The 24,271-nt window shown below is 45.5% G+C and overlaps 1 protein-coding gene across 2 annotated transcripts in view; it reads right to left on the reverse strand.

Annotated features, from left to right (window-relative positions):
* Positions 1-7,255: 7,255 nt before the first annotated feature.
* Positions 7,256-24,271, reverse strand: part of RTN1 (reticulon 1) — a 102,009-nt gene continuing 84,993 nt past the window's right edge. Inside the window, exons 1-7 of one of the 2 annotated variants that reach the window (XM_026053738.1) lie at positions 23,790-23,885; positions 11,767-11,974; positions 10,586-10,724; positions 9,496-9,565; positions 9,071-9,117; positions 8,901-8,959; positions 7,256-8,063 (exon numbers count right to left, since the gene is read on the reverse strand). In XM_026053738.1, coding sequence (XP_025909523.1) covers positions 8,021-8,063; positions 8,901-8,959; positions 9,071-9,117; positions 9,496-9,565; positions 10,586-10,724; positions 11,767-11,974; positions 23,790-23,850 — 627 coding nt within the window. In that variant the 5' untranslated portion in view covers positions 23,851-23,885 and the 3' untranslated portion in view covers positions 7,256-8,020. Of the gene's footprint in view, positions 8,064-8,900; positions 8,960-9,070; positions 9,118-9,495; positions 9,566-10,585; positions 10,725-11,766; positions 11,975-23,789; positions 23,886-24,271 lie in introns of those variants that run through there. The other variant, XM_026053737.1, reaches the window with a different exon arrangement.

Consider the following 24,271-nt stretch of genomic DNA (forward strand, 5'->3'; position numbering starts at 1 on the left):
GTCCTTGCCACAGCAGCCTGTGCAGGCCTCACCGTTGCCATGGTAACCAGGCCCAACAGTGCCCACAGTTTGGGCACTGATGCCCACCTAAGTCATTGGTTTTTTTTTTTTTTTTTCCCCCTTTCCCCCAAAATCGGTCTAAGTCACTCTTTTGGCCAGAAAATCTGCTCAGCATCATAAATGACTTGCTGACTGATAGTTTGAGGCCTCAAACTCCTACCACAGACAATAAATTAAGTCATGCTCAAATTAAAGTGTTGCGTGGATCTTTACAGAGTCACATGCGGCCTTCTCAGGAAAGGCAACACATACAGTATTTTTAGGTCGCAGCAGGTAAACTTGATAATTCCAGKCCTTGGAAAGCATGGTGGCATCCCACCCTCTCCAAATATGCAAGGTTTAAAAACATTAATAATAAAGCTTTTGCTTCTCCAAGACTTCAGGCTATGTTGAAGTCACATTTTGAAGCTATTTCATTGAGTATAGAAGATTCTAAAAGTTATCTGTTTTGTTAATGAAGTTGCCTGTACTTGCTTTATCATATTAAAAATAACCTCTGAGAAGAAAAACACCCTCTCTCCAAAATTTGAGATAAACTGATGATTCACTCCATTGTATGGAGGTCTAGAAGGTGCAACTCAATTACTTATGTGTGGAATAAGTTTATAGAGACAAATAGCAATCTGCCCTATCACTTTACAACTATCCAGAAAAAAAAGTTTAATAGCAAGTAGTGAAATTTCATTCTGGAGATAACCAGCCTGTAATGAAATGGCCCATTTCCTTCCTATGTATTTATGGCTGCTACCACCCTGCTAAGCTGTTACTGGAGACCTTCTTTGTTACCAGTCAATCTCAATTTATGGCCCAGCAAGGGATGATGAGCAGAGGTGGAGCCATCTCTCACCTCCAGCACGCTGACAAATTGCTTTCAAAATTGAACTATGCCAAGAACATCCATGTATTATACGATCTGCTGTTAATCCTATATATTGGGAACTCACACGGAGCCTGGCCCTAAGAGGGGTCCTTACCTACTCATGAAGCWGGCAAGAGATGTGCATGCTTCCACCAACATGCTTGTGTAGTCTGGTTATGCAAAGGTTTTCCAGTTTCATTGGTCACAAATATGGCACAAAATAGCTGCATTTACATCATAATTTCGCTGCAAGTATAATAACAGTATCTGGGGGAAACAGTAACCTCTGGGCTAATAGAAGACAGGTCCATAAATTCATCTTAAAAACAAACAAGCAAGAAAAGTCCTTTGCACAAGACCAGTTTGTTAGTTGYGCTGCAAGATGAGGCTCTTGGTCAGAAAAATCGTTTTTCTGAAATCATTTTAGGTCTCAGAGGGAGTCGAACTCCAATAAACTTAGTTATTCCAGAGCATAGGCAGTTTTGTACCTGACCACCAGTGGAAATGCAGGTACCTCTGGGACAAATAAACAGATTGATTTCTATAATATCAAGGTGCTGGGGGAAAGTTTTCAATTCTCCCTGTGAATTTAGCTCCTCGGCTGGAAATTGTATTGAAGGAAAAACTAGAGGTAGTTTCCTTTTCACACAATTCAATCTTAAGCATTTCTAGACAGTAACTTACCCATTCTTCCTAGTTTTTTTTTTCCCCAAAAGTTTTCCCCCTGCCCCTGCTGTGGTAATACAAGTAGCCTGGAAAACTATCTCAGAGGAGTTAATAGATTTTAATAGGAAATATAATCCTTTTCTGCAACAATAGTATAAAATCAAGATGTGAAATTTGAATTTGTTTTCCAACAGATTTCCAAGACAGGGCTTTTGTAGAATTTAAAACACTCCTGCATAACTGCAAGAAACTTTAACATTTAACAGCAAATTAAGAAGCTCTCTCCAAAATGGCTTCTAGTGGCTTCTACAGAAAAGGTCACATGCAGGGCTATCTTCTCTTTCAGAGATAGACCTTTTCAGTTACAGTCATGCTGCCTGTTCAATTACAGTCACACTATTCCACCATGACTTTATCAGCAGATGTTACCTTCAAACTCTTTTCAAAAATGAGGTTGGTAAAAAACGAGGTCTGGTTGTTCTTCCCAAAGAGAATGGTCCAGGCTTAGAGTTGATGTGATCTTGAGAGCACGGCTTAGACTTCAGTAGATCCCTTCTTCCATATCAGAGGAGCATCTGGGATGTTTTCCCACTGCTAAACAAAACCAGAGGCTGTCTGATGGTTAATGCACTGTGGGGGGGGGAAATGTGTGTGGCTCCCTGCAGTCATCTCTTGCAACATCACTTTTAACACCAAAAGAGCCACATGGGTGATCACCATCTCCTTATTCCAACAACCATCTCCTTATTCCAACAACAAGGAAACTGGCAGTGTATGAGAACTATTTATTACCTTGGATGACTCTGATTTACAGTGTTTAATAGCTCTTATGTGGTTTCCTGATAATGAATAAATTAATTTCTAAACCAAAAGCATGGAATGTATTTTTTTCAAAATTTTAAAAACCAACCAATGGTATATTTACATTTCTGTATACAGTTTTAACTTTAATCCTGTTTTTATCACTTGGTCAAGCCTTAGGATCTTTGTCTATTTGTGTATTTTTTTTTAGCTGTTTATAAGGAAGATTAAGTAGTGGTTCATGCTTTGTTAGAAATAGTGTCATTTCTTTGTAAGAAATAGTGTCATTCCTGTAATGCTGAGGAACCACCTCCTGAGTCCTAAGTCCAGTATATTCATAGTAAAGTTGCCCTGTGTCAGTATTAAACTAGCTTAAATAGCTTTCAGCTTTCTTTGTATTTACTCCCAGTGTACTTGTGACAAGCAATTAAATCTTTTTCTAGGCTTCATTTTGCTAGATTAATCAAGCCAAACTCTTCTAGACTCATTTCATGTGATGGGCCCTGTTTTTCCCTGAATATCGCAAGCATTTCTTGGCACCATTTTTCTGTAATCAAGTCATACTCTTGCATTTGTGATGCAAAATATCATCCAATTTTTATTGCTCACAGGCTTCAGTATTATCCTACTCTTTCCATATGGCCTCCCCATTTCCCCCTGCTTTTCCACCACTTTACAACTTCATATCTTTAGCTAACTAGGATCTTCTCCATCTGGGGCATGCATTTTCATTATATTAAAGAGAAGATGGAATATGGGTGATGGTCAGGAAGCTTCACTACTGAACTTCCTTTTAAATACTATCAATTACCATCTGCTTTTGAAGTTTTCCTTAAAATATTCTACTAATCAATGTTTTATCCCTTTCACACATAGTATTTCTTATGACACCACATCAAAGACTCCAGCCATAATATCTTCTTTGATTTCCTTTGGAAAAACTTGGGTTACAAGAACACAGTTTGACCCCTGTAACAGAGTCCACAGTATTTCACTGAAGGGAAAGGAAGATTCACTCCASTTTCTTGTGACTGGAGAGGTGTAGGAGCACATTTGGCTAAACAACACTAAAAACAACGTTCTACTTTGAATTTGCACTATTAGTATAGTATGTGAGTCAGACTTATGATTGCTGCTGGGAAAGTGGGTGGGATAAAAACGCTCACAACTGAGCAAGATTCTTGGTTACAATCTAATGTCTGAAAGAAAGTTTAAACTTATATCTGAAAGTTCACACCATGCCACTAGTAGCGTCAGGATGTTTTTAGTCCTTAGCTTTCTTTTAAGCTGACATGTGAAAGCTTGAAGGGTATTATTTTCATTTTCTTAATTTATCCCAGCTCTCTATATATCAACTGGAAAAGGTTGCAGGCTCTTAGATTTGAAGGGAGGAAGGGGGAGAAACTTTGGAAGCGTTTGAAATTTCTGCCCAGAGGAGATAGAAGAGGTGCCTCATCAAATGAGCTCTGAGAGAGCTACAGCCCCACCTCTTCCTAATTAAGTGCTGCAGATTTGCTGATAACTGACAAGTGAAGCTGCTGTTTTGCTGGTTACCATGCAGTAATTATGCTTTTTCGGTGCTGGAGGCAATACTTTTTCACTCAGCATAACAGGCTAATGATTGTGTGCATGGTGCTTTCTCCAAGCATCTGCGGAATTAGGAGGAACAAAATTAGGCCTCATGTCTGACTTGGCAAGTGAAGACTATTTTGTGTAAAGACATCTGCTATTTAAGTCACTCTGCTATCTGGATGATACTTGTCCCTCTTTTTCATTTTTAGTCACAGCTATAAAACATTTCAAGGCGTTTCTGGAGTGGTCTGGGCTGCTTTACATGACTTGGGCTAAATTAGAGATGGAAAACACAACCGATATTGTCTTTACAGCTCCCTCATAAAGGGAAATGTATGCAGAAAGGTCTTACCGTGAATGCCAATTAGCTCCCCTGGACTGAATTATTCTGCAACTTAAACAAAAGAGCCATAAATTGCAACCTGGAGGGTGACTCACTTTGATATTCAGTGAACATGACAAATGACTTGCAAGTTTGAAAGCGGACAGGAGGGAGAGGCGMTCAAAGCGTGTCAGGGATGGGGCTACTTTCTCCTATGGTTTTCTTGGATTAGACCCTTTCTGCTCTCCTTTCCCCTCCCCTTTATCTTCAGCATCTCTTCARCTGAGGCAGAGCAGGAAAGAAAAGGAAGGCAAGAAGAAAGCACTTAGTAGCTGCAAGCCACACTGGGCAAAAACAGGGGCTTGCCACATGTTTCCTTGGGATCATGTGGTGAAGGAAAGGCTGATAAACTTGGAGAGAACCAGCTTGCAAGCCACCAGGAGAGGGATGGGAGCCAGCTGCCATCTGCACGTGAGCAGGGAGATGGCAAACACTCCCTCATCGGGGGGAGACGGCCTCTCTCTAACTGGATTAGCTGCTCGTAGTCAATCATTTTTATCTCCTCCTGACACTAATGTGGTTTATGGTCCTACTCTCACTAGATTAATATTAAAAAGCAGGGGGAGAAAAGGCATAAGAGAGATCAATAACAGCTCAGAGATAAGTAGCTGTGCTGGTGGAAGACTGGAATGTTGCTAAGGCCCTGAGAAACAGGGAATCAAAACCAAAAGCATTGCAGAGTGCTCTCACTTTGTGTCAAACAACCCATGGAGCATTCACTTCAAGGCACCTAGCTAGATATTCAAGCAACATAAAGCTCCGACAAGAGCTCCTCTATAACTAAGAAACCTCTTTGTAATAAGCAGCAGTTAAGGAGCAGGATTATAAAGTTTATGAAAGATGCAGGTGAAAAAGATGGAAAACATATTTTAAAGCCACAGAATCTAAAAAAAAAAAAAAAAAAAAGCCCTGTAAGTGTAGCTGTTCTGACAATATCTCCTATCAACATCAGGCTCCCTCCAGTGCTCCACTCCTGAAATCTCTGAAATGGGGTCAAAATGAATTCTGCTCAAATCCTGTGCAGTTGTTTAGCTGGCTTTTAAAGGCAGGGTCAGCACTCACTCACCTTGCTTGGAGGCCAGTACTGTATTGAACAGATCTAAGCTCAGCCATCAGCCTTACATTGACTGCATAAGGGCTTRGCCTTGCATCCAGAGCAGCCGAAACCTTTTAAATCCCCAAGCTGCTCCTTCGTAAGGGAGCAACAGTAGCTCAAGTTGCCCAGAGCGATGGAAATGCTGCTTGTTTGAGGTACTTAGCACACACCTAACTGCGAGCACCTGAGCAGCCTCGTTCAGGGGTCTCCAAAAGATCCATTTCTGGTGAAAGCAGCTCAGGGGACAGCCTGATTTCCTGGTGTGATATTCAGGTTTCCCCCACAAGGAGCATTTGGAGAGTATTGCAAATGTTTAGCAATATTTGAGTGCCCCCAAAGCACATGTGTTTTGCCCAGGCAGTCTGAGCTGCTTCTTGAGTGTTCCCTGTGCTAAGTATCTTCAGCCRTGTAAAGCTATGCATACAAAATACACAAATAAATAAATGTAGCTCTCTGGTGGTGTTTTATTTCAGAATATTTAGGAGATGTAGTGTTTAAATCCTGCTTAAGGTCCAGCACTGTTGGACTCCTCAACAGGAGTTGGAGGCTCCTGTAACTGCAGCGATGAAACTGGGGTGGGGAAAATATATTTATGAGAGCAGTGGGACAATATATGTACTTATTTCCCAAATCAAGCTGTTGGGTCCACCAGCTGATCTTTTAAGTAATAAAGAGTTTTGAAGGCCAATCTTTATTCTCCAGGACACTTATATGGTCTATACCGTCCTCCCAGGAGATAGACTGGTAGGTGATACTTAAAAGACATTTAGTATTTTTAAAAGAGACCAAACAAAATGTTAAGAATATTTATAAACAAAGCCTAAATGAAATTAAGGACAACTGAGGCTTATTGCAAGGATTAACTAGGCCAAAGGCAAATGTCTCTCCCAGCTCCTCATATCACTTGTGTTGTGCATCTGTGCACGGGCACACAAAACTGCGGCCAGACTTATGATGGAAGGTCAGTATGGCCCTGTATAACCCAGCTGAAGGTGAATTAAGTGAATAAATATAAGGAAAAAAATCAATTCAGAATTTCTGGATAGATGTTTAAGGATCTAGTTCTTTGTGGAAAAAATATTCCGCCTAAAAACATCACTTTTGTGTTAGAAAAAGAGAACACCTAAAAGCAGTTTGGCTGAAAATGTTTCAGTGTTCATGTTTTTATACCAAAAAAAAAAAAAAAAGTAAGTCCACAGCAAATTCATATATTTCACAAATAGACAAATCATTCATCAAACAACTAGTTCTTCTTTTTGAAGCGRTGTAGATAGTTGTTTGACGTTTCTCTTAGTCTGAACATTCTCAAACCCCAAACGTTGACATTAAAACGCCTTTGTGAATCACATTTGAATGAAAGCAAACATTAGTTTAGTTCCCAGCCGCTGGGTTCAGTATGGATCCCACAGCGTAGAAAACATTTCAAAGAATGATTTGGATAAGAGAAATGTGAACATTAAGAAAACTGAAATGTTCTTTACGTTGCGCTGACCCCTCTCATAACAGTTACTTATGATTTACACACCATGGAAACAGGGGGGAAGAGACAAATAGTTCATGTTCCTGTAATATGCTAAGAACCAACACACTAGACAAACTACAGCACTAAGAACTTTCTTTTATTTCCATCTTTCCTCATCAAGATGTGCAAGTGATAAGACAGGCTGGCACTGTGGAGAATCACCCTGTCATGGTGGCAAGGCGTGCGTGGATCACAAGAGGAGAGAGGGAGGGAAATTATTCTTCCACCTTTCATTTTTCACCTTGTGCATCCAGTTTGCAAGACCAAGAGAATCCCCGTGGCAACAAGAGGGAGAACTTTTTACATTTAGTAACATTTATTTCTGCATTCGGTATCAAGTACATAAGTGCAAATATTCAGAGTCCATAATTAAGTCCATTAGGAACTACAGAGAATGTAATACAAATTGTAATAAATTTAACAAGCTGGAACTTTCCAGTTACCATACATGTAAATTAGCCTGTCAATCCCTTTACGACAAAAGTACTGGGTTTTGTTTTCTTTTTTTTTTTTCTTTTTCGAGTTATACAAAACTGATTAAGTACCGATTACTGTTTATTTTATCTGTGCTGGAAAACACTAAAACATCAGTCTACAATTCTATATAGTTAATAAAGATGAATCCAACCAGCAACCCAGTGACGTAGAAGCAATTTTAACTATTGCATCAGTGCGCTAAGCAGGAAAGCCCCTAGCCACATGTAACATTAAAAGTTATAGAAGCGATGCCAATAGAAGAAGGAAAAACACTAAAAAAATAAAATAAAAAAGGTCAATATTATTTAGGATCTCACCATCATGCACTTTATAAGCAACACAAAAAAAAACCACATCTAGTACACTTTTCTCTTTACTATAGTGCTTGACACAAGTGATTGCAAATATTCTAAGTGCAGAAGCAGCAGGGGAAAAGCACTGCTTCTGAGTTTTCTGTTTCTAAGATTATGGTGTCGAGAAAAAAAAAGAACAATAAATTTGCAGTAAGGTGTAAGAACAGAGATGCTGCACTCCAGATTCCCCTATTATTTACTACGGGAGTTGATGATGTTCTTGATGTCTGCTTTACTCTGCCTTTCTCTTAGCACCTGGGATTTTAGCCTGAATCCTAGAAGAGAAAAATAAAAAAAAATTATACAGTCAGGCAGCTATTCCATTTCAATGCATCCCCACTGCAGTCTTGGCTGGGGTGCTCTTTGCTTTAGCTTGCTTTCAGTGTCCAAAGTGAACGTCCTAAACTGTTGCTCCTTGTTTTAACATGTGCTGCTGCTGAGAAAYGTTTGGTTCCATCATCTTTGAAACTTTCCCTCTACAACCTGTAGGTTGCTGAGACATCACCCCTTGGCCTCCTTAACAGGCCCGTTTTCCTCAGTGCCACTCCGTGGGTTGCCTGCTCTCTGTCCCTCACCACCTTGCAGCCCTCCAATGGAAACTTGTTCCGTCAACTTTTGCAGAGCTGTGCACACAAACTGCTGAGGTGTACGGACCTACCTTTTAGTCCTGCCTTCCTGCTTCAGCAATTCTCGAGTCTATACTTAGACTTCACTATGCCCTTGTGAATCCCACAGAAGCTTTTGATGCAGCAGCACATTAGGAACTCAAGCAGACTGCCTCAGAAACCTAATTCAGTCATTCTGCCCATTCCATGATGGTTTGACACCCTTGAGGTCATGGTCCCTGTAGGTTTTTCTACTTACTTTTTCTAATTACCATTATTATTATTATTATTATTAACTCTACCAGATTGAGACCCTGAGGACGAAAAGCCAGGCTTGGGGTGGTCAGTGACACAAGGAGTTGAGACCTTGTCTTTGGTCTGTGTGCTCAGGTAAAGATATGGACGTCAGCCCTCAACTGATGATCTCCAGGACCAACCAGCTTTAGCCACCCCCAGTGCACAGGACCCTCCCAGCAGGATTTCTGGTCAAGTCGCTGCTCAACTCACTTTGCCACAACAGTGTTTATGTGGGTCCGCACAAGCCCCAGGTACTGATCAATCTGTGCCTGCAAGAAGCACAAGGAGACACAGTCAGTTGGGAGCCAACAAGGCAGAACCACCCAGCACCCAAGTGACCCCAAGYACCCCAGCTCTCGGGATGCTGCTGCTGGACTTACCTGGTACTTGTCATATACAACGGGTAGAGTAAACATAGACACCACAGCTGCAGAGAAAAAGAGCACTCTGTTACATTCCTGCTCATGAGATCCCTCCAGAGGTGAGACCTACTTTGAATAGTGACAAACATCTGTCATGCCACTTGGTCAGCTGATCCACCAAGGATCTTTGTATTAAAAACAAACATTGCTCRGGCTTCCCAAATACGAAATTTCCCATTTCCCTGGACCTAGTAACTACAATCCCATTAAAAAAATTGGTTATAGCAGGAGGGACAGTAGAATGGGAATAATGAGTACTAGCTGGAAAGGGAAATAAAAGTTAATGTCTTAGCTGTGAGGCAGACACACTACGTATTGTCTAAGTAGAAAGTGCCAGAGAGCCAAAGTTAAAAATAGATTTTAAAAGAAATGATCGTCTTTACCCATTATCAGAAGAGTCAGGCCATTGAAGAGGGCTCCCACGTAAGTCAGCAGCCACATTAGTACTGCAAACTAAATTAAAGATGGATCGTTACATTACTTCCACTGTCAGCATAAGAAGAAAGTAGTTCACTTAACTAGCTAATGTAATGGCACATTAGCCTTTTTAGTGTATATGAGATTGTTAAATAAGGTACATTAGAACTAAGGACTTCTATCTACAGGTGACTGTAACGCTTTAAAAATCAATGCAGAAAATTAAATATTCTGCAAGCTTTACAGGGATATGAAAATCCAAAAAAAGTAAACATTGGCACTTTTTTCTGTGAGTTTAACCTCGTTTACCCTTCTGCATTTCACTGCTTCTCATCCTCCTTGCTCAGCTTTAATGTATGTCGATGGCCTAACTGCATATTCAGGAATCTGCACTGAGCACAGAATAGGCAGATTCCAACACCAATTTTGAAGAAGGTGGAGGCCTCCGGGTCACTCCACGCTGATTAATCAGTCACTGCAATAATCCCAGAGACTGATAATTCCTTGGGGCAGGGAGATGGATGCATTTCCAAAACACCTTCAGTAATTCAGGAACTTGAGCCACGTGAGCTCTCTTACTGATCCGAAGATCTGAAGAACACCTACATAGTTATGTTACAGACAGCATAACTCGGAGGTGCTTCCAGGACTTGAGCAGAGCTAAGCTGATCCTGAGACTTTATAAACTCATGCATTATAAAGAAGTGGTGAAGATACCGTCCCTGGAAGTGTAGAAGAAACGTGTAGATGAGACACTTAGGGACATGGGTTAGCAGGCATGGTGCTGTTGGGCTTGTGGTTGGCCATGATGATCTTAAGGGTCTTTTCCAACCATAATGATTCTATGATTACAGATCACTAAATTCAAGTGCAGACTGCCAAACCTTCAATGCAGGGAAAGCAAATATTTTAAAAAACAAAAAGGAGGGCATCTTTTATACTCTGTAGCTGCACACAGCTAGATTTTATAAGGACATGGTCAACAAGAGAACTAGTACTTTGAAATCTAAATTAGTTCCTCTATAGAGGGGTTAAAAATGTATAAAGCCATCCTACTTTTAAGGAATCCACGAGGTCCTGAACGAGAAAGAGTCTCCTCAGCTCTTTGACTGTGCTGTTGACGTATAGCTGGAGGCAGTCCGTGTATTTCTGAATCTGGTCCTGTGAAAGATTCATTTCCATCTCCAAGTAGGCTCTGCCAAAAACACAGCTTGAGTTACAGACCCAGGCAGGTTCACCTGCTGTTCACGTCTGTGCCTTCCTCCCCGACGCTCCCTCCTCCCCAGATCCCATTTTTTGGCGGGGGAGCAATTTGTTCCTCCAAGTGTGGGCACAGAGCCCCCAGCACATGCTGTCTGCACCTTGCACCCACCTATCTTCTCGGCTGACCATGGGTTGAGCTGCCCAGTTTGCCGCATCCTGTTGGGCTCTCTCCTTACTCTGCACAAAACGGGGGAAATCCTAACCCAGATATTTTCCCCGCTGACTTCTGTGCGACCCTGCTGGCACAGAAGGGGACGTCCCCTCCAGCTGGCAACCTCTGGAGGAACGAATGCTGTTCCCTGGCCACRTGCCACCGCTAGCAGCGCTGCTGGCCTAGGGCCTTCTCACCCCCTTCTTGCTTCTCCTCTGGGCACCGTGCCCGTGCTGCAGGTTAAATCACACAGCGGACCCACACTGAGAAGAAAGAAGAGCCATCCAACAAGACTGTGCCTGCAAACCAGCGTGGATCCCTGACCTGCCTCACGGACTCCTTGGCACAGCAAGGGAGACGGGACCGCTGCTCTCCTGGAGCAGAGCGCCAGGGCCCTRCAGGCCAAGGAGAGGGTGACCATCTCCTAAGAAGATGCATCACCACAGCAAGTTCCCTCTGTGCCCGATGGAGTGTGTCCAGCACCAACACTCCTCTGTGTGCTCTGTGGAGAGGTGCTGTGTCCCTTGAGCTCTAATCAAACTCCTTTCCTTTGTCTGCTCATAATTTTCCGAATCTTTCAACTTTCACAATTTTGATTTTTTCAACTGCCTAGGTATTAAAGGATGATTGCTTTTGTGTGTTTTTCCCCAGAATCTTAGCCAATGCCTTATGAAGGCTCTCAAGACACTGGGGCATAGAAAAAAATTATTTCACTTGTTTGGAGCAAAAAACCCCAAATATATCTGTTATAAAAGCAGCAGCTGGAGAAACCTGAGTTATCACTAAGAATGAAGCCAAGAGCAACGGTCTGCAAAGCACTCACTTGAAAGGGTGGCCCTCATCGGTCTTCTGCACGGCCTGTAGGACCGATTTGTAGATTCTGAAGCTGATGGTGGCCGAGAGGCCGGCCAGGGCCAGGTAGGCCACGACGCTGACGACGCTGAACTGTGTCAGCGAGAAGAGCAGCAGCAGGAGGCTCCCGAACACGATCCCGGTCTGCTTGATGTCACGCCAGTACAACAGGTCGATGGCTGGGGAGGGAAGAGCGAGATGTCAAACATGGGAGCGGGGTTGGTCTCACATGGGAGGGATGGTCCCTCTCATGCCAACTTTAATGGGCTTTTAACCTGCCAAGACCAAAGTGGCTTCAGAGATACACCAGGACAAGCAGGATGGATGACCTGCRTGAAATCCTTGCGTTTCACGCGTTTTGTGTCTCACCAGCTCCCTCTGCTCGTGGGGAAGATGGATGAACTTCCCCAGAGGCAGCAGGGTGGGTGTCCTGCAGCTGCAGGGCAACCACGCTCGGGACTTTGGTTTGTTCCCAGGATTTCGTGGGAGTTTTCACCCAAACTTGCATTTATATAGTCTCCAACTAGGAAAATTCTCTGCTTTACATTAAAACTTTGCATTTATTTTGTCATAAATGCAAATCTCCAAACATTTTCCCAGTTCTGGATCAAAATATTTTCAAGGTTTGGTTGTTGATRACTGAGAAAGTTTGGGGTTAGCCACAATAAACTGTTAACCCACTCAAAATTTTGATAATATAATTTATTTTTGAAATTCTTAGAAAAACAGTTTGCTTTTTTTTTTTTTACTGCTTAACGGTTACGTGGGTAGGAAATCATTTTACAAATGGGAATTTAAAATGCAAAAGAATCCCTTCCCTAGTGAGAACTGCTAATTCTCACCTTGAAATTTGACCATTTCAGAAATACTTAAAAAGTCCTTCTGCATCTTAAATAATTTGTGTAGATATACAAGAGATGCTAATTAAAACAAAGCAAATCCTGAAAAGCATTTTCAGCAGAGAGGTTTTACATTTGTAAACAAGTGCATTTTGACGGTGCTTTTCAGCCAGCTGACATCCACCGTCCAGGCTATTCTAGCACACGTTCTTACTGAGAGCAGAAACCACCATAAAAGCAAAAATTTCAAGAAATGACTGCTGAATATCCAGTCTGCAAAAGTGAATGTGTTTGATTTATCTACAGAGGCCTCTTCCTGCAGCCATCCCAGGCTCACGACGATCTAAACAAGGCAGCTCTGATCTCACACTGAGCAGGTCTCCGTGAACAGCTTGAGCCCCCCACCAGCCCAACGTTTCTCCTCGACGTCAAATCCTTCCAAACAAAGAGCAATCCAGGAAAACGGCAAGCTGTCCAGAGAGAACGCCCAAATATGAAACCAAACAAAATTAATCCGCCGGAGCAGCTCTTATCATCCCAGCTCCCAAGAAGTGTGAGTCACTGCTGTGTTTATCTCAAGTCAATGAGCTATTACTCATTACTATTACACATATTAGCATCACTTTGCAAAGCGGGGCAGTCAAGTGCACGAAAAAGCTCCCGCCTTACTAAGTTCTAGCCCCTTTGTGCAAAACTTGCCTGCTATATTCTCCGTCAATATACAAATATAATCCCGCCTGCATGTTTCTCAGCAGCAATTCGGCACTAGCTCATGAGCAGAGGCACGGATTGCATCCAAGCCACGGGATCAGGGAGCTCAGCAGCAYGTATTGGGGTCTCGGGTGGTGATGGTGCAAAGCASAAACCAGGGCAGTGTTTCTAGATAYGCACCCAGGTTTCCTTCCTGCAGAAACTGAAGGGCTTGGATTGAGGAAAGCTCCAAAATGCCATTAGGACGTAGCCAGAGATTGCCTGCAACTTTGCTGGGATGGGTGGGATTCACAAATAATTTCTGCAAAGTACCATCCAGAGCACAAGTGAATGGTTTTCATCACTTTCCAAATTCTTTTATTTTTTTTCCCATTGAATGTACTGAAAAATCTGTAAGCTACTTGTTTCACCAGGGTGCATTCAAAGCCTGATCATTTTTTATACATAAAAAATCCTTTTTCTGTGGACACTACTGGAAACATCAGGAAATCTCACGTTTTGGAGACACTTGTGTCTCATGTCTCACAATACACTCCCAACAGATGAAACGAGCCCAGCTGGGTTAGCTCAGGATGCTCCACAGGGAACGTAGCTGCTGATGAAACAGGAATGCCAGGCAGCAAGGAAGAGCATTGGGAAGCAGGTAGGAGAGACAAACAGATGAGGTTTGAGCCAAAAATATGAAAACTCTTTTCAGGGCAGTTCACTGAGCTTGTAGTAACTGAAGAGAAGACCCAAGTGAGCAAACAGGGCCCCTCTCCCTCTTTCTGGGGTGGGAATGGGCTGTATTATTCTCACACAGATTGACCACAGTGCATTGTCTCTTTCTCCTCAGCGAGGAGGATGCTGACCTAGACCTGCTTGGGTACAGGTATATTCCGCAAGCTGCACCTTTCTGCCACGAAATCCCTGGAATATTTAGTAAGCCGGATCAGTCACAGAAATGCAGGGCACAATGGACATGGGCCAGATGACACAGTTCTGGGGATATGGGTGTGCGTGGAATGAGGAGGCAGCTGGTTCCCTCTGCCAGCCAAGCCGGACCTGGGGAGAGGTGGCCTGTGGCTTTCAGACTGGACACAAACATTCCCATGTCCATGGAAAACAAGAGATGTGCCAAGTACTGCTGGGGAAATCTCACCACAGACAACACAGAGGAGGCAGATGTGGGTTTGAATGTGGTTATGAATCTGTCCTGGTGCCCAGGTCCAGCCTGAGGCCCCCAGCTCACCCAACAAGCACCTCCACCAAAACAAGCAATTTTGGGGCCATGAGGCTGCAGAAGTTTTAGATCTATTATCTTCCTTGCAACTTAAACACTGCTTAAAACACCTGCCTGTCAGAGCCATGCTTGCTCCTTCAGCTACATTTTCAGCCACTTTAAAGGCTTTTTTTCTGCTCTGTGTTTGTCCTTTCTTTCCTTAAATAAACAAAATTTCTCTTTCAGGCACAGTGATCTCCCAGCCTGTGTCACCCACCGGGCAACAGAGCTCGGTGGAAAGAGCACAAAAAGCAGAGGCTGGAGCAGGGACTGCACTGCCTGGCCCTGGATGTCCCGTGTGAGAGCACAGACCCCGCTCCAACCACAGGGGAAGCCTTTCCCCGTGGCTACAACTCCAGCGTGGAAGGGCAAGAAGTGGGAAGGGGTGGGATGCAGCAGCTGGCTCCAGCACTGCCTGCATCAAGCCACGCTGCAGCAGACACCCCCAATAACCTCAATAACACGGCCGAGAACTTCGGAGGTCCCATGGGCAGCAACCCGGCCACAGATGCACCTGGTGTCTAGGATCCTTCGCCTCCTTCCTCGGGCTACCATCTCCTCCAACCACTCGCACCGCACAGAGTACCTGCAGCTCTTGGCATGGCACGTGGGCACCATGGAAGAGCAATGGAGAATTTCATTCCTCTTTAGATGAAGCAAGAACTGACCTCTCCATGTTCAGGTTTTAATCCTGAGCAGAAGCAAAACGGAGTGATGAGGTTATCGGCCACGTTTTCACGGCTCTTCTGAGGTCAATCTCATTCTATACTCATATAAAACTGACTTAGTCGGTCACGAAGGCTCTTAGTGGCACCTCAGCGCGTGGGGACACCCTAATGACAAGCAGGGCAGGGCCTGGGGCTGYGCTGGAGCTGCACAGCTTTGCATGCCCTGCAAGTCACCTGCCGCTGAGCGTCACTGTGACACGCTTCCAGTTTGCCTCTAACGTGGGCTCCAAACCCGATAAATCAGACAGAAGGAGATGGGATCCTTCCCAGCAAGAAGGAACAGCAGAATAATTAGAGTCTCTGGCCAGACCTCAGAAAAAGAAAAAAAAACAAAAGAAAGCATAGGGAAAGAATAAAAGGTCCCTGGGTAGGTGAGGGTCCTGCAAGGCCCAGGCAAGTTGCTGGCAGAGTGTTTGCACATTTGTTGTTTGCACATGTGTGTATTGTCTGCATGTGTGTTGTTTGCACGTGCGGTGTTGTTTGCACGTCTGTTGCTTGCATGTGCATGTGTTGCTTGCACATGTGTTGTTTGCACATGCGTGTTGCATGTGTGTTTGCATGTTTATTTGCACATGTGTTTGCACATGCATGTGTTGCTTGCATGTGTGTTGCTTGCACGTGCATGTGTTTGCATGTGTGTGTTGTTTGCACATGTGTGTTTTGCACTGGTGTKGCTTGCATGTGCGTGTGTTGCATGTGTGTTTGCATGTGTATTTGCACGTGTGTGTTTGCACATGCGTGTGTTGCTTGCACGTGCATGTGTTTGCATGTGTGTGTGTTGCTTGCACATGCGTTTGCATGTGTGTTGTTTGCACATGTGTGTTTTGCACTGGTGTTGCTTGCACGTGCGTGTGTTGCACATGCGTTTGCATGTGTATGTGTTGCATGTGTTGCTTGTAAGTGTGTGTGCACTCGCATGTGTGTTTGCATGTATGTGTGTTGCTTGCACGTGGGTGTGCCCATGCCCAGCCCCACTCCAGCAGCTCTGCAGCACACACAGTGCATAAACACGCAGCAAGRGGCGGCTGCCACGCGAGGCTGCTGAGGGCTGATGTGCACGCAGGGCACCAGCAGGTCAAGCTGCCCCCCTAAGCAGGGCGTATTTTAACCACACAAAACGCCGGCCTTCAGAGCACCTCTGGTCTGCAGCGAGGATTTGCAAGCATGACAGCCCCTGAAAGCAGACGCGGTCTCACTGGGATTTGGGCACCTTACTTCTCTTTTGAAAATCCCAGCTCTGAAATCCTGACCGTGGCCATTAACATGCACAAGCTGTCCAGCCATAGCTTTCCATGATCTCCTTTTAACCTCCTGCAAGAAGGGTGTCACAGCCTTTCCTTTGGTCGCTTTGCACTCACTCCAGCACAATGCACCAGAGCCCCGGGTTGTTTGTGAACATATAAAAGGACTCCAGTTTTGGCCAGAACAACCTCAGACTCAAAGCTGCTTGTCCTTATTAAGGGGGACCTGCCAGCAACTGCTATGACAGCAATGCTGCAGACTGTAAGGTTTTTACAGAATTTTTCAGAAGAGACTCTTATGATGAGCTATTTACTGTGAAAGCATCACCTGTCCATCTATATATATAGATACATAGATATTTTAAACTAGACTGCAAAACTAGTAAAATGTTGCTCAAATAGCCTATAATTTCAAACAAAAAGCTCTGAAGGGTGCCASTTACAGTCTCAGCTAAAATTTCACCTCATCCCATCTCATGAGACTGATCTGCTCTCTCCATTCTGTGCACGTTGCCACACGGAACAGAGCAGAGTGCCCAAAACATCTCCTGGCTCATGTCACAGCTCTCGGACAGAAACATTTCTGCTCCTGGATATCTGGCATCACAAAAGTCAGGAGATAGATGTGGGAARGGCAGGGCTGGAGCAAGTGCTGAGAGGCTTCAGACAGGCGAGGTGGGTCAAGGAGCTCCGGAATCAGGGGTTCTCGGGGCTCCAGTGGTTGAGGGRTCCCCAGCCCCTTCAGATTCCCCCATGATTAGTCTTTGAAAAATACTCTTTTAAGAGAAGAAAAGATCTTTCCATTTCCCTGTCTGAAAGTGAGCATTTTAGGTTGAAAATGAATGAAGATCAACAACTTACTTTACATCTTCCATAGCTTCTCTCATCCTTCCCCTGAAAATCTCTGCTCTTCTCCTTCTGCCTTTTCCAGTTTTTTTCTACTGCCCAAAACTGACAGAGAAATAAACATTCAGGAGGGCATCCTCATTTACCATGGGATTCGGAACAAAAAGTGYGTGCAAAATCATTGCAACGAGCTCCCAAACATGGCCCACGCTCCTTGAAGATGGAATAAAAGGTTACACCCTCTTCCATATATAACTAGCACTTGGACATGATCAAACTGCCCTCCCTACCGTGGAGATCCCTTCGGGACTCTGTAGGAGATAAAAATCAATAGAGCTGTGCAGTACTGCAGTACTGTTAATGAGAAATGAGAAAAGGCTGCCTTTAATATGATATACAAACTCTGTGATTCATTCCTCGGGCCTCCTGGCAGTGAAAAGCTTCGGAACCTAATTGAACAAGGACAGTCTTGTTGGTTTATAGCATTTGTCACAACAAATATTTGACAACAAATATTACTACTGAAGATGAGCCTTTGAATAGGAGCAAATACAAGGCACACTCCAAGAAATTCCAATCTAGGGTTTCATGAAACGCATGAAAGCCTCTAACTCTACTTCTTACCAAGCTAGACCCCTCAGTGCTAAAGCAAAGAGCATGATCAAACAGATCCAGATGCACCGCTTGGTCTTCTCACCRTATACATTAATAAGAAGGGGGAAACATGCAATGAAAGCAACACATTGTGCATACGTGTATGTCTTTGTGAGGGTGGGGATGTATACATACACATATGCATGTGTGTTACCAGGATCAGAGAAGAGAGATGAACGCWTGTTCCCCCGGTGAAGTCAACAATATCTCCCCCACCAATTTCAATAAATCCACATTTTACCTGCTGCATTATGACTACAGATCCTCCACATGTATCTGGGCACCATCCCCAGTTGATGGGCTTTCCACATCATGCAGGGGGAGTAAAATGTGGTTTCAGTGAAGCCCTGGCACTGTATTGCCAGCAAATCYTTCCCATGGGAAGCTCTCACCGCAGGCTGCAGGACCAGGCTCTACTCTGTGCAGTGGAGGATCCAACGTGGTGGTTGCTCCCCTGCCCTCAAAGGATCCGACTCAAATGTAATACAGACGGATACAACTTCTAATGAGGAGTCTGGTGCTTTCAGGAGACCGCTGTGATGAACAGCAGATCTATCATCTGTTCTGCTTTATGAGGAATCCCTCCTTTCCCCTCAACTCCAGCCATGTGGGAGCTCTCCACCTTTACTCCTCCTACACACACAACGTCTATGAGCAACCTGTGCTCAGTCCAGCTTTATAACTTCACCTTCCGCCTTACCCAAGACTCAACCCTTCGCTTACCACACCTCGGTGCAAGGTGACCCAGAGCAGGGATAGGACCAGGGACTTTGAGCAAGTCGGAGGGCTTAAAGTCTCTTTCGGAGCCACAGTTATTTGGTGCCTGGCTTAGCGTGTGATCTCAGTACCATGTCTACCAAGACAAAGGACAAAGCCTCACCCATCAGTGAGGACCACCACTCGAGCAGGTGTTTCAGAGAGGCACAGATTCACACAGGCTAACGCTGGAGCTACAGGCACCACTTGGAGTGTGTTGACACAAATCCCCTGCGGAACGTCTTCATTTGGGAGGCCATCCACATCACACTTTCTCCTGTCTCCAAGACCCCCAAGATCCTTATTCCTATCAACAGTGCCCATATTGATCATTAAAAAATAAGAACAAAACATAAAAATGTTTGCCTTGGGGACTAGAGAGGACTTGGGTAGACTACCGAAAGCTCATCCAACGTTTCACTACCTGCCTTTGCCAGCTTAGGTGGAAGGTATTATTGCCCTCCTTCAAACTCTTGCAGTTTACGTGGAGGATACTATTGCTCTCAACTGAGTGAAAGAGAGGAGAGCAAAGAGACTGCCTGAGTGCAGCCCCTGAACACTCATGATGCTGTGGAAGCGTCCAATGTTAAATGGTCCTGAGATGCTCCCGATCAAAAAACCCATGTCCACACCCTTCCTAACTCCATCTAACGTTTTTTAAAACACTGGAAATTTTCAGTATTAACAGCTCAGACCCCCTTTTAGGTGTCAGAATTTAATATGACATGGAAGAGCATCCCTCTTTGGTGTCAAAGCAAACTCAAGAGCTAACTTCTCCAGGAACCTGATGAAAGCAGAAGGACCCATGCAACGCTGCCTGCAGTTCTTGCTGCATCATCACCATCCTCTTGCAACAGTTCAAATTACTTATGAGGAAACATCTTAAAAAACAATCTGATTTTAGAGAAGTGTTCTGCTTTTTCTGTCAATGAAGAAATAATATTTTTTAAAGCAAAAAAATATTTATTTTCAAATACAACACAGCAGGTGTCCTGAGCACATTTTAGCAGAGTGATTAAAATCCTACTGATTATTTTACCAGGCCAGGGTGTTTTGGGGATGGTGGTAGTTCAACAACATAAGAGAGCTTGTCCCTAAATTTGAGCTCTTGCATCCTAGAGCCATCCATGGCAACGTGCTTCATTGAATCTCTTGGTAAACTGAGAAGCACCTCAGTGGTAATAGGAAAGCATCATTTAGAGGCCTGCAGATACTCAGCAACACCTGGAAACGTGTGCTCTGAAGAACAAGTGTCCTTACTTCTGCTGTCTTTCATCTGTGGTGCTACTATTAGCTCAGTTCTTGGCTTTAGTATTGATTTATTTATTAAATAAAAATTGATCATTCTAGAACAAAGGATATTCATCTTTTTTTTTTTTTTTTTTTTTTTAAATTGCCATCTTTCAAAGTAGTTATAAAGATGTCAGAAAGCTAAATCAACTTTTGCCTTCACTTTCTTCTTGTGCTCTCAAAATACCACAAAAAAATAAGAACATCTTGTACATTTTTTTTTAATCATGTGCCTAGAAATTATTAGGGGGAAAAAGGCAAATTTGAGATTTGAGCCCTGAGTCTGCTTTCATTTTCCTCACTGAGGGAGGGAGTCATTTGAAGAGAGGTTTAAATAGGAAGGTCTCCTCCTCCTTTTGGGACTCTGCCTATGCAAATGGAGAGGTTCCAGCTCAGACATATTCATGTCTTCAGTGTATCCATATTCATAACTGCCCAATTACACAGAATGTTCAAGGTTGGAAGGGACCTCTAGAGATCATCTAGTCCAACCTTCCTGCTCCAGCAGGGACATCCAGAGCACGGGGCACAGGGCGGCATCCAGGCRGGTTTTRAAGACCTCCAGAGAAGGAGACTCCACAGCCTCCCTGGGCAGCCTGTTCCAGGGCTCTGTCACCCTCACAGTAAAGAAGTTCCTCCTCACAATTCCAGTCCCTTTTGCTAAAACCCACTCCATGCAAAGCATCTGGCTGAGAGATGTTTCTAATGCAAGTGGCCGGATTTGTCCAGGCTTGGGAGCATCAGGGCCATCCCTCCTCTGCTGGTAACACCATGGCAGTAGCATCAAGCTGAGACAGAAGAACAAAGATGTTGACATCAAAGCTCCATTCTAGCTGGAGTACTAATTCTCCACAACTTTAAGTGTAGCTTTGTGGAAATATTTGCTAACCAGTTGCTTGTGATGATGACTTTGTCCCAGGATTTTAGGTCTACTGAAGTCCAACACAGGACCCAACTGYTAGGACAGATCCTTAGCTACTGCAGAGAGGGAGAGCTCATTTGACGTGAGACATTTTAATCCTAGCTCAATCCACAGTATTTTCAGTACTGAAGGTACTGACTGAAATTACGCTATCGTGGTAACAGCCATAGTTAGATGGACGTGTGAATTGTCAGGACAGCTACACATTCATAGCACACATCTGTATCTTTGCCATTGAACACCTCCATTAATCAAAGTGGAGAGCACTGCCATGAGCAAATCATTGCAGTGGTTTCTCAGCACCCTTGAGAAGCCAGTTCCTACAATGCTCAAGCTAGGAAGCCAGATCTCTGGATGCAGCCGCCACCAGAAACACTTCTCCAGGGCRGTTACGTAAGCTGAGTGGATTTGCTGGATCGCACAGCCCCTTCCCACATTGAACTGTGAATATGACATGGACAATATGAGGGTGCCAAGACCTCCCTTGGTAGTTCTATGCACTAAGTGGCATGAGCCGAGCGCCGGGTTGCTCTGCACCACCAGGCATCTGCTCCGGGCTGCTTCCAYGCACCACGGTGAAGACGTGAGCACGTCTGCAACCCCAAGGGCCTCCCATGATAACGTTTTGAATGGAGCATATGCCCAGCAGGGGGGAATTACTCTCCCGGTCTCCCTAAGGGGCGATACCAAAATCTATCACCAACCTAATCACGCTCCGCTTGCAGAACACGTAGGTAAAACACACCCAGCAGCGGTTTTAAGGGATATATGGCAGGAGAAATTGCTTCCTCGCAAAGGATTAGTTGGCAAAGCCAAAGCCCCACCCAAAGTCTGCAGTTTCTCAGCATCCTTACCCTGTTTCACACCAACCACCAATACTGCAAGGGTGAAACGGAGACTTAATCAGCTGCAGGTTTTGCTGTTTCTTCATTAGAAGCTGTGCAAACCTCAACCTTGTATTTCCACCATTCCAGTTATTCTCAATATTTCCCGAGATCCGTATCCWCATTTGTTGGGCTCGCAGCCCGACTACAAGTTTCTAGAAGGGAATCAAAAATGCCACCGAGCTGACAAAATTACAGAGCTTCAGGTTCTCCTCAGGCTGGTATTCTGGGATGCCACGGAGACTGCATGAATAATAGATATTAAAAGAATCAATGAAAAACACTCTTTATYCTTCTGAATTTTAAATCCCTTCCCATTTTATCGGGGATGGATCAAAGAATTTTCCAGGCAGAAATAATATCCCGTGACTAGGCTGTGTTTTCTGCAGGACCATTTTGAAAGCAGAAAGCACCACCCAAGAAAGAGGGATATGCAAAGGAGTGGCAGCGAGGCGAGTGCTTTATTCCTKATTTTTTTTTTTCCTGATTTTTTTTTGTTGTTTCACATCATCATGGGGCATATTGTGTCATTCAGTTTTCAGCAAATGTACCTCTCGGTATCTAAAAGGAGCGCACAAAAGGAAASAAAGCTCACTATTGGTATTAATTATTAATTAAGAGCATCATGCCCTTTGTTGTCCTTCTGGTTTTGTATTTATTAATATAGTTTTTTTTCTGATAAAAATGGCACAGATGCAGCCAGGAACAGAGGCAGGCTTAACCACTGACTCAGCAAATCCCTGATTTTACCAGAACCAGTCTTTTCCATCACCAGAAAAGACAAAAGGTGCAAAGCAGCAAACAAAACCCCACCTAACAGGGCAGTTTACGTGCAAAGCCGGATGCAAAGACGCCCTAACTTTGCTCGTGGCTCCCCCCACAGCAAAGCTGAATGCGGGAGCCCTATGGGAACCCCCGGTCCCCGGTTTGGGCTCGCGGGGCCCGACACTTAACAGGTGCCTGCGCTGACCCGCCCGCGCCGGGATCCCGCTCGGGATGCGCCGGGATCCCGCTCGGGATGCGCCGGGAGATGCTGCGGCCGCCGGGATGCAGCGCAGCGCGCACGGCCTCTCCCGGGTAAACAAGCGCTTCAAAATTAAGCCGTGCCATCAAGCGCCGCCTAAAGTGCCCGCCTGTGCCGCTGTTTCCCCCTCTTATTYTTTTTTTCCCCCTTCTTTTTCCCTGCAATCCGCCTCCCGGAGCAGCATCGCAGGCGCTGCCTTCCCTCTCACCCCGCCGCAACAAGGGAAAAAAAAAAAAAAAAACAACCCCCACAAAGGCTGCCGCTCGCCGGGATGCCTGAAACCGCCTTAAAAAAATGGCTGCAAAGCGGAGCGAGGCGCCGGGAAGCGACACGGAGCCGCGCAAGGGGCGCGCAAAATGCGCACCGGCCGCCCCTCCTTCCCCCACTGCCACGCCGAGGGTGGAAGGGGGTTTATTACTGCTATTATTAATAACAGTAATTTATGGCTAATGCTGTTATGGCGGGGCGCTGTCTTGCAGAGCGCGGCGGTGCTGCGGCGGCTCCGCTCCCTTTGTGCGGGGCCTGGGTGTGCCCGGGSCGGGATGCGCCCCTCACCGCCGCCTCGGGCCCCGTGGGAGCCCCCCGGGGCGGGCAACGGCGGAAGGTGCCGCCGGCTGCAGGGGCGGATGCTCCCGGCACCGCGGCGGGGGGGCGCGGAGCAGCCGGGCGGSATGCTCCGGGAGGGATTTGGGGCTCAAAGGGCTGCAGAAACCTGTTAAAACAGGAGCAATTAACGGGGTTCTCGTCTCGAGAATATCAAGGAAATAATGGCCGGGGAGGGCAGGGGAGCAGCGGCCGCAGGTGAAGCGGCGGCTCCGGCCGCGCGCAGGACACCTACCCTGGCCTTTCCAGCTGCTCCAGAGGCAATCCATGCTGGAGGAGTCGGCGCTCGCCTGCATGGCGGCGCGCGGGGGGGTTGCGGAGCGGTGCGGGCCGAGCGGGCACCCCCGGGCAGGGCCGGGCGGGCAGCGCTGCCGCTCGCGCTGCGGCTGCGGGAGGCAGGGAAGGAGGGAGGGAAGGAGGGAAGGAGCGGAGGGGGGGCCGGGCTGGAGGTGGAGAAGGGAGCAGAGGGAGGGCCCGTGTCCCCCCCCGCCCCGCGCGCGCTCTGCGGTCTCCACTGCAGCAAAGGAGCGCGCGGGAGCGCGCGGAGCGGAGCGGAGCGGGGCGCGGCGCCGCGGGCCGGGGGGGCACGGGACACACCGGCGGTGCAGGGGGAGGGGTCGCGCCTCCACGGTGCTGGCTGCTCCCGTTATTCCCGTTCCAGAAATTTCTGGGGAGGGTGCTGAAACCGGGTGTTTTCTCCATTTTTCTATTATTATT

The sequence above is a fragment of the Nothoprocta perdicaria genome, unplaced genomic scaffold, assembly GCF_003342845.1.
Source record: "Nothoprocta perdicaria isolate Ctin4 unplaced genomic scaffold, notPer1 scaffold_118, whole genome shotgun sequence".
NCBI lineage: Eukaryota > Metazoa > Chordata > Aves > Tinamiformes > Tinamidae > Nothoprocta > Nothoprocta perdicaria.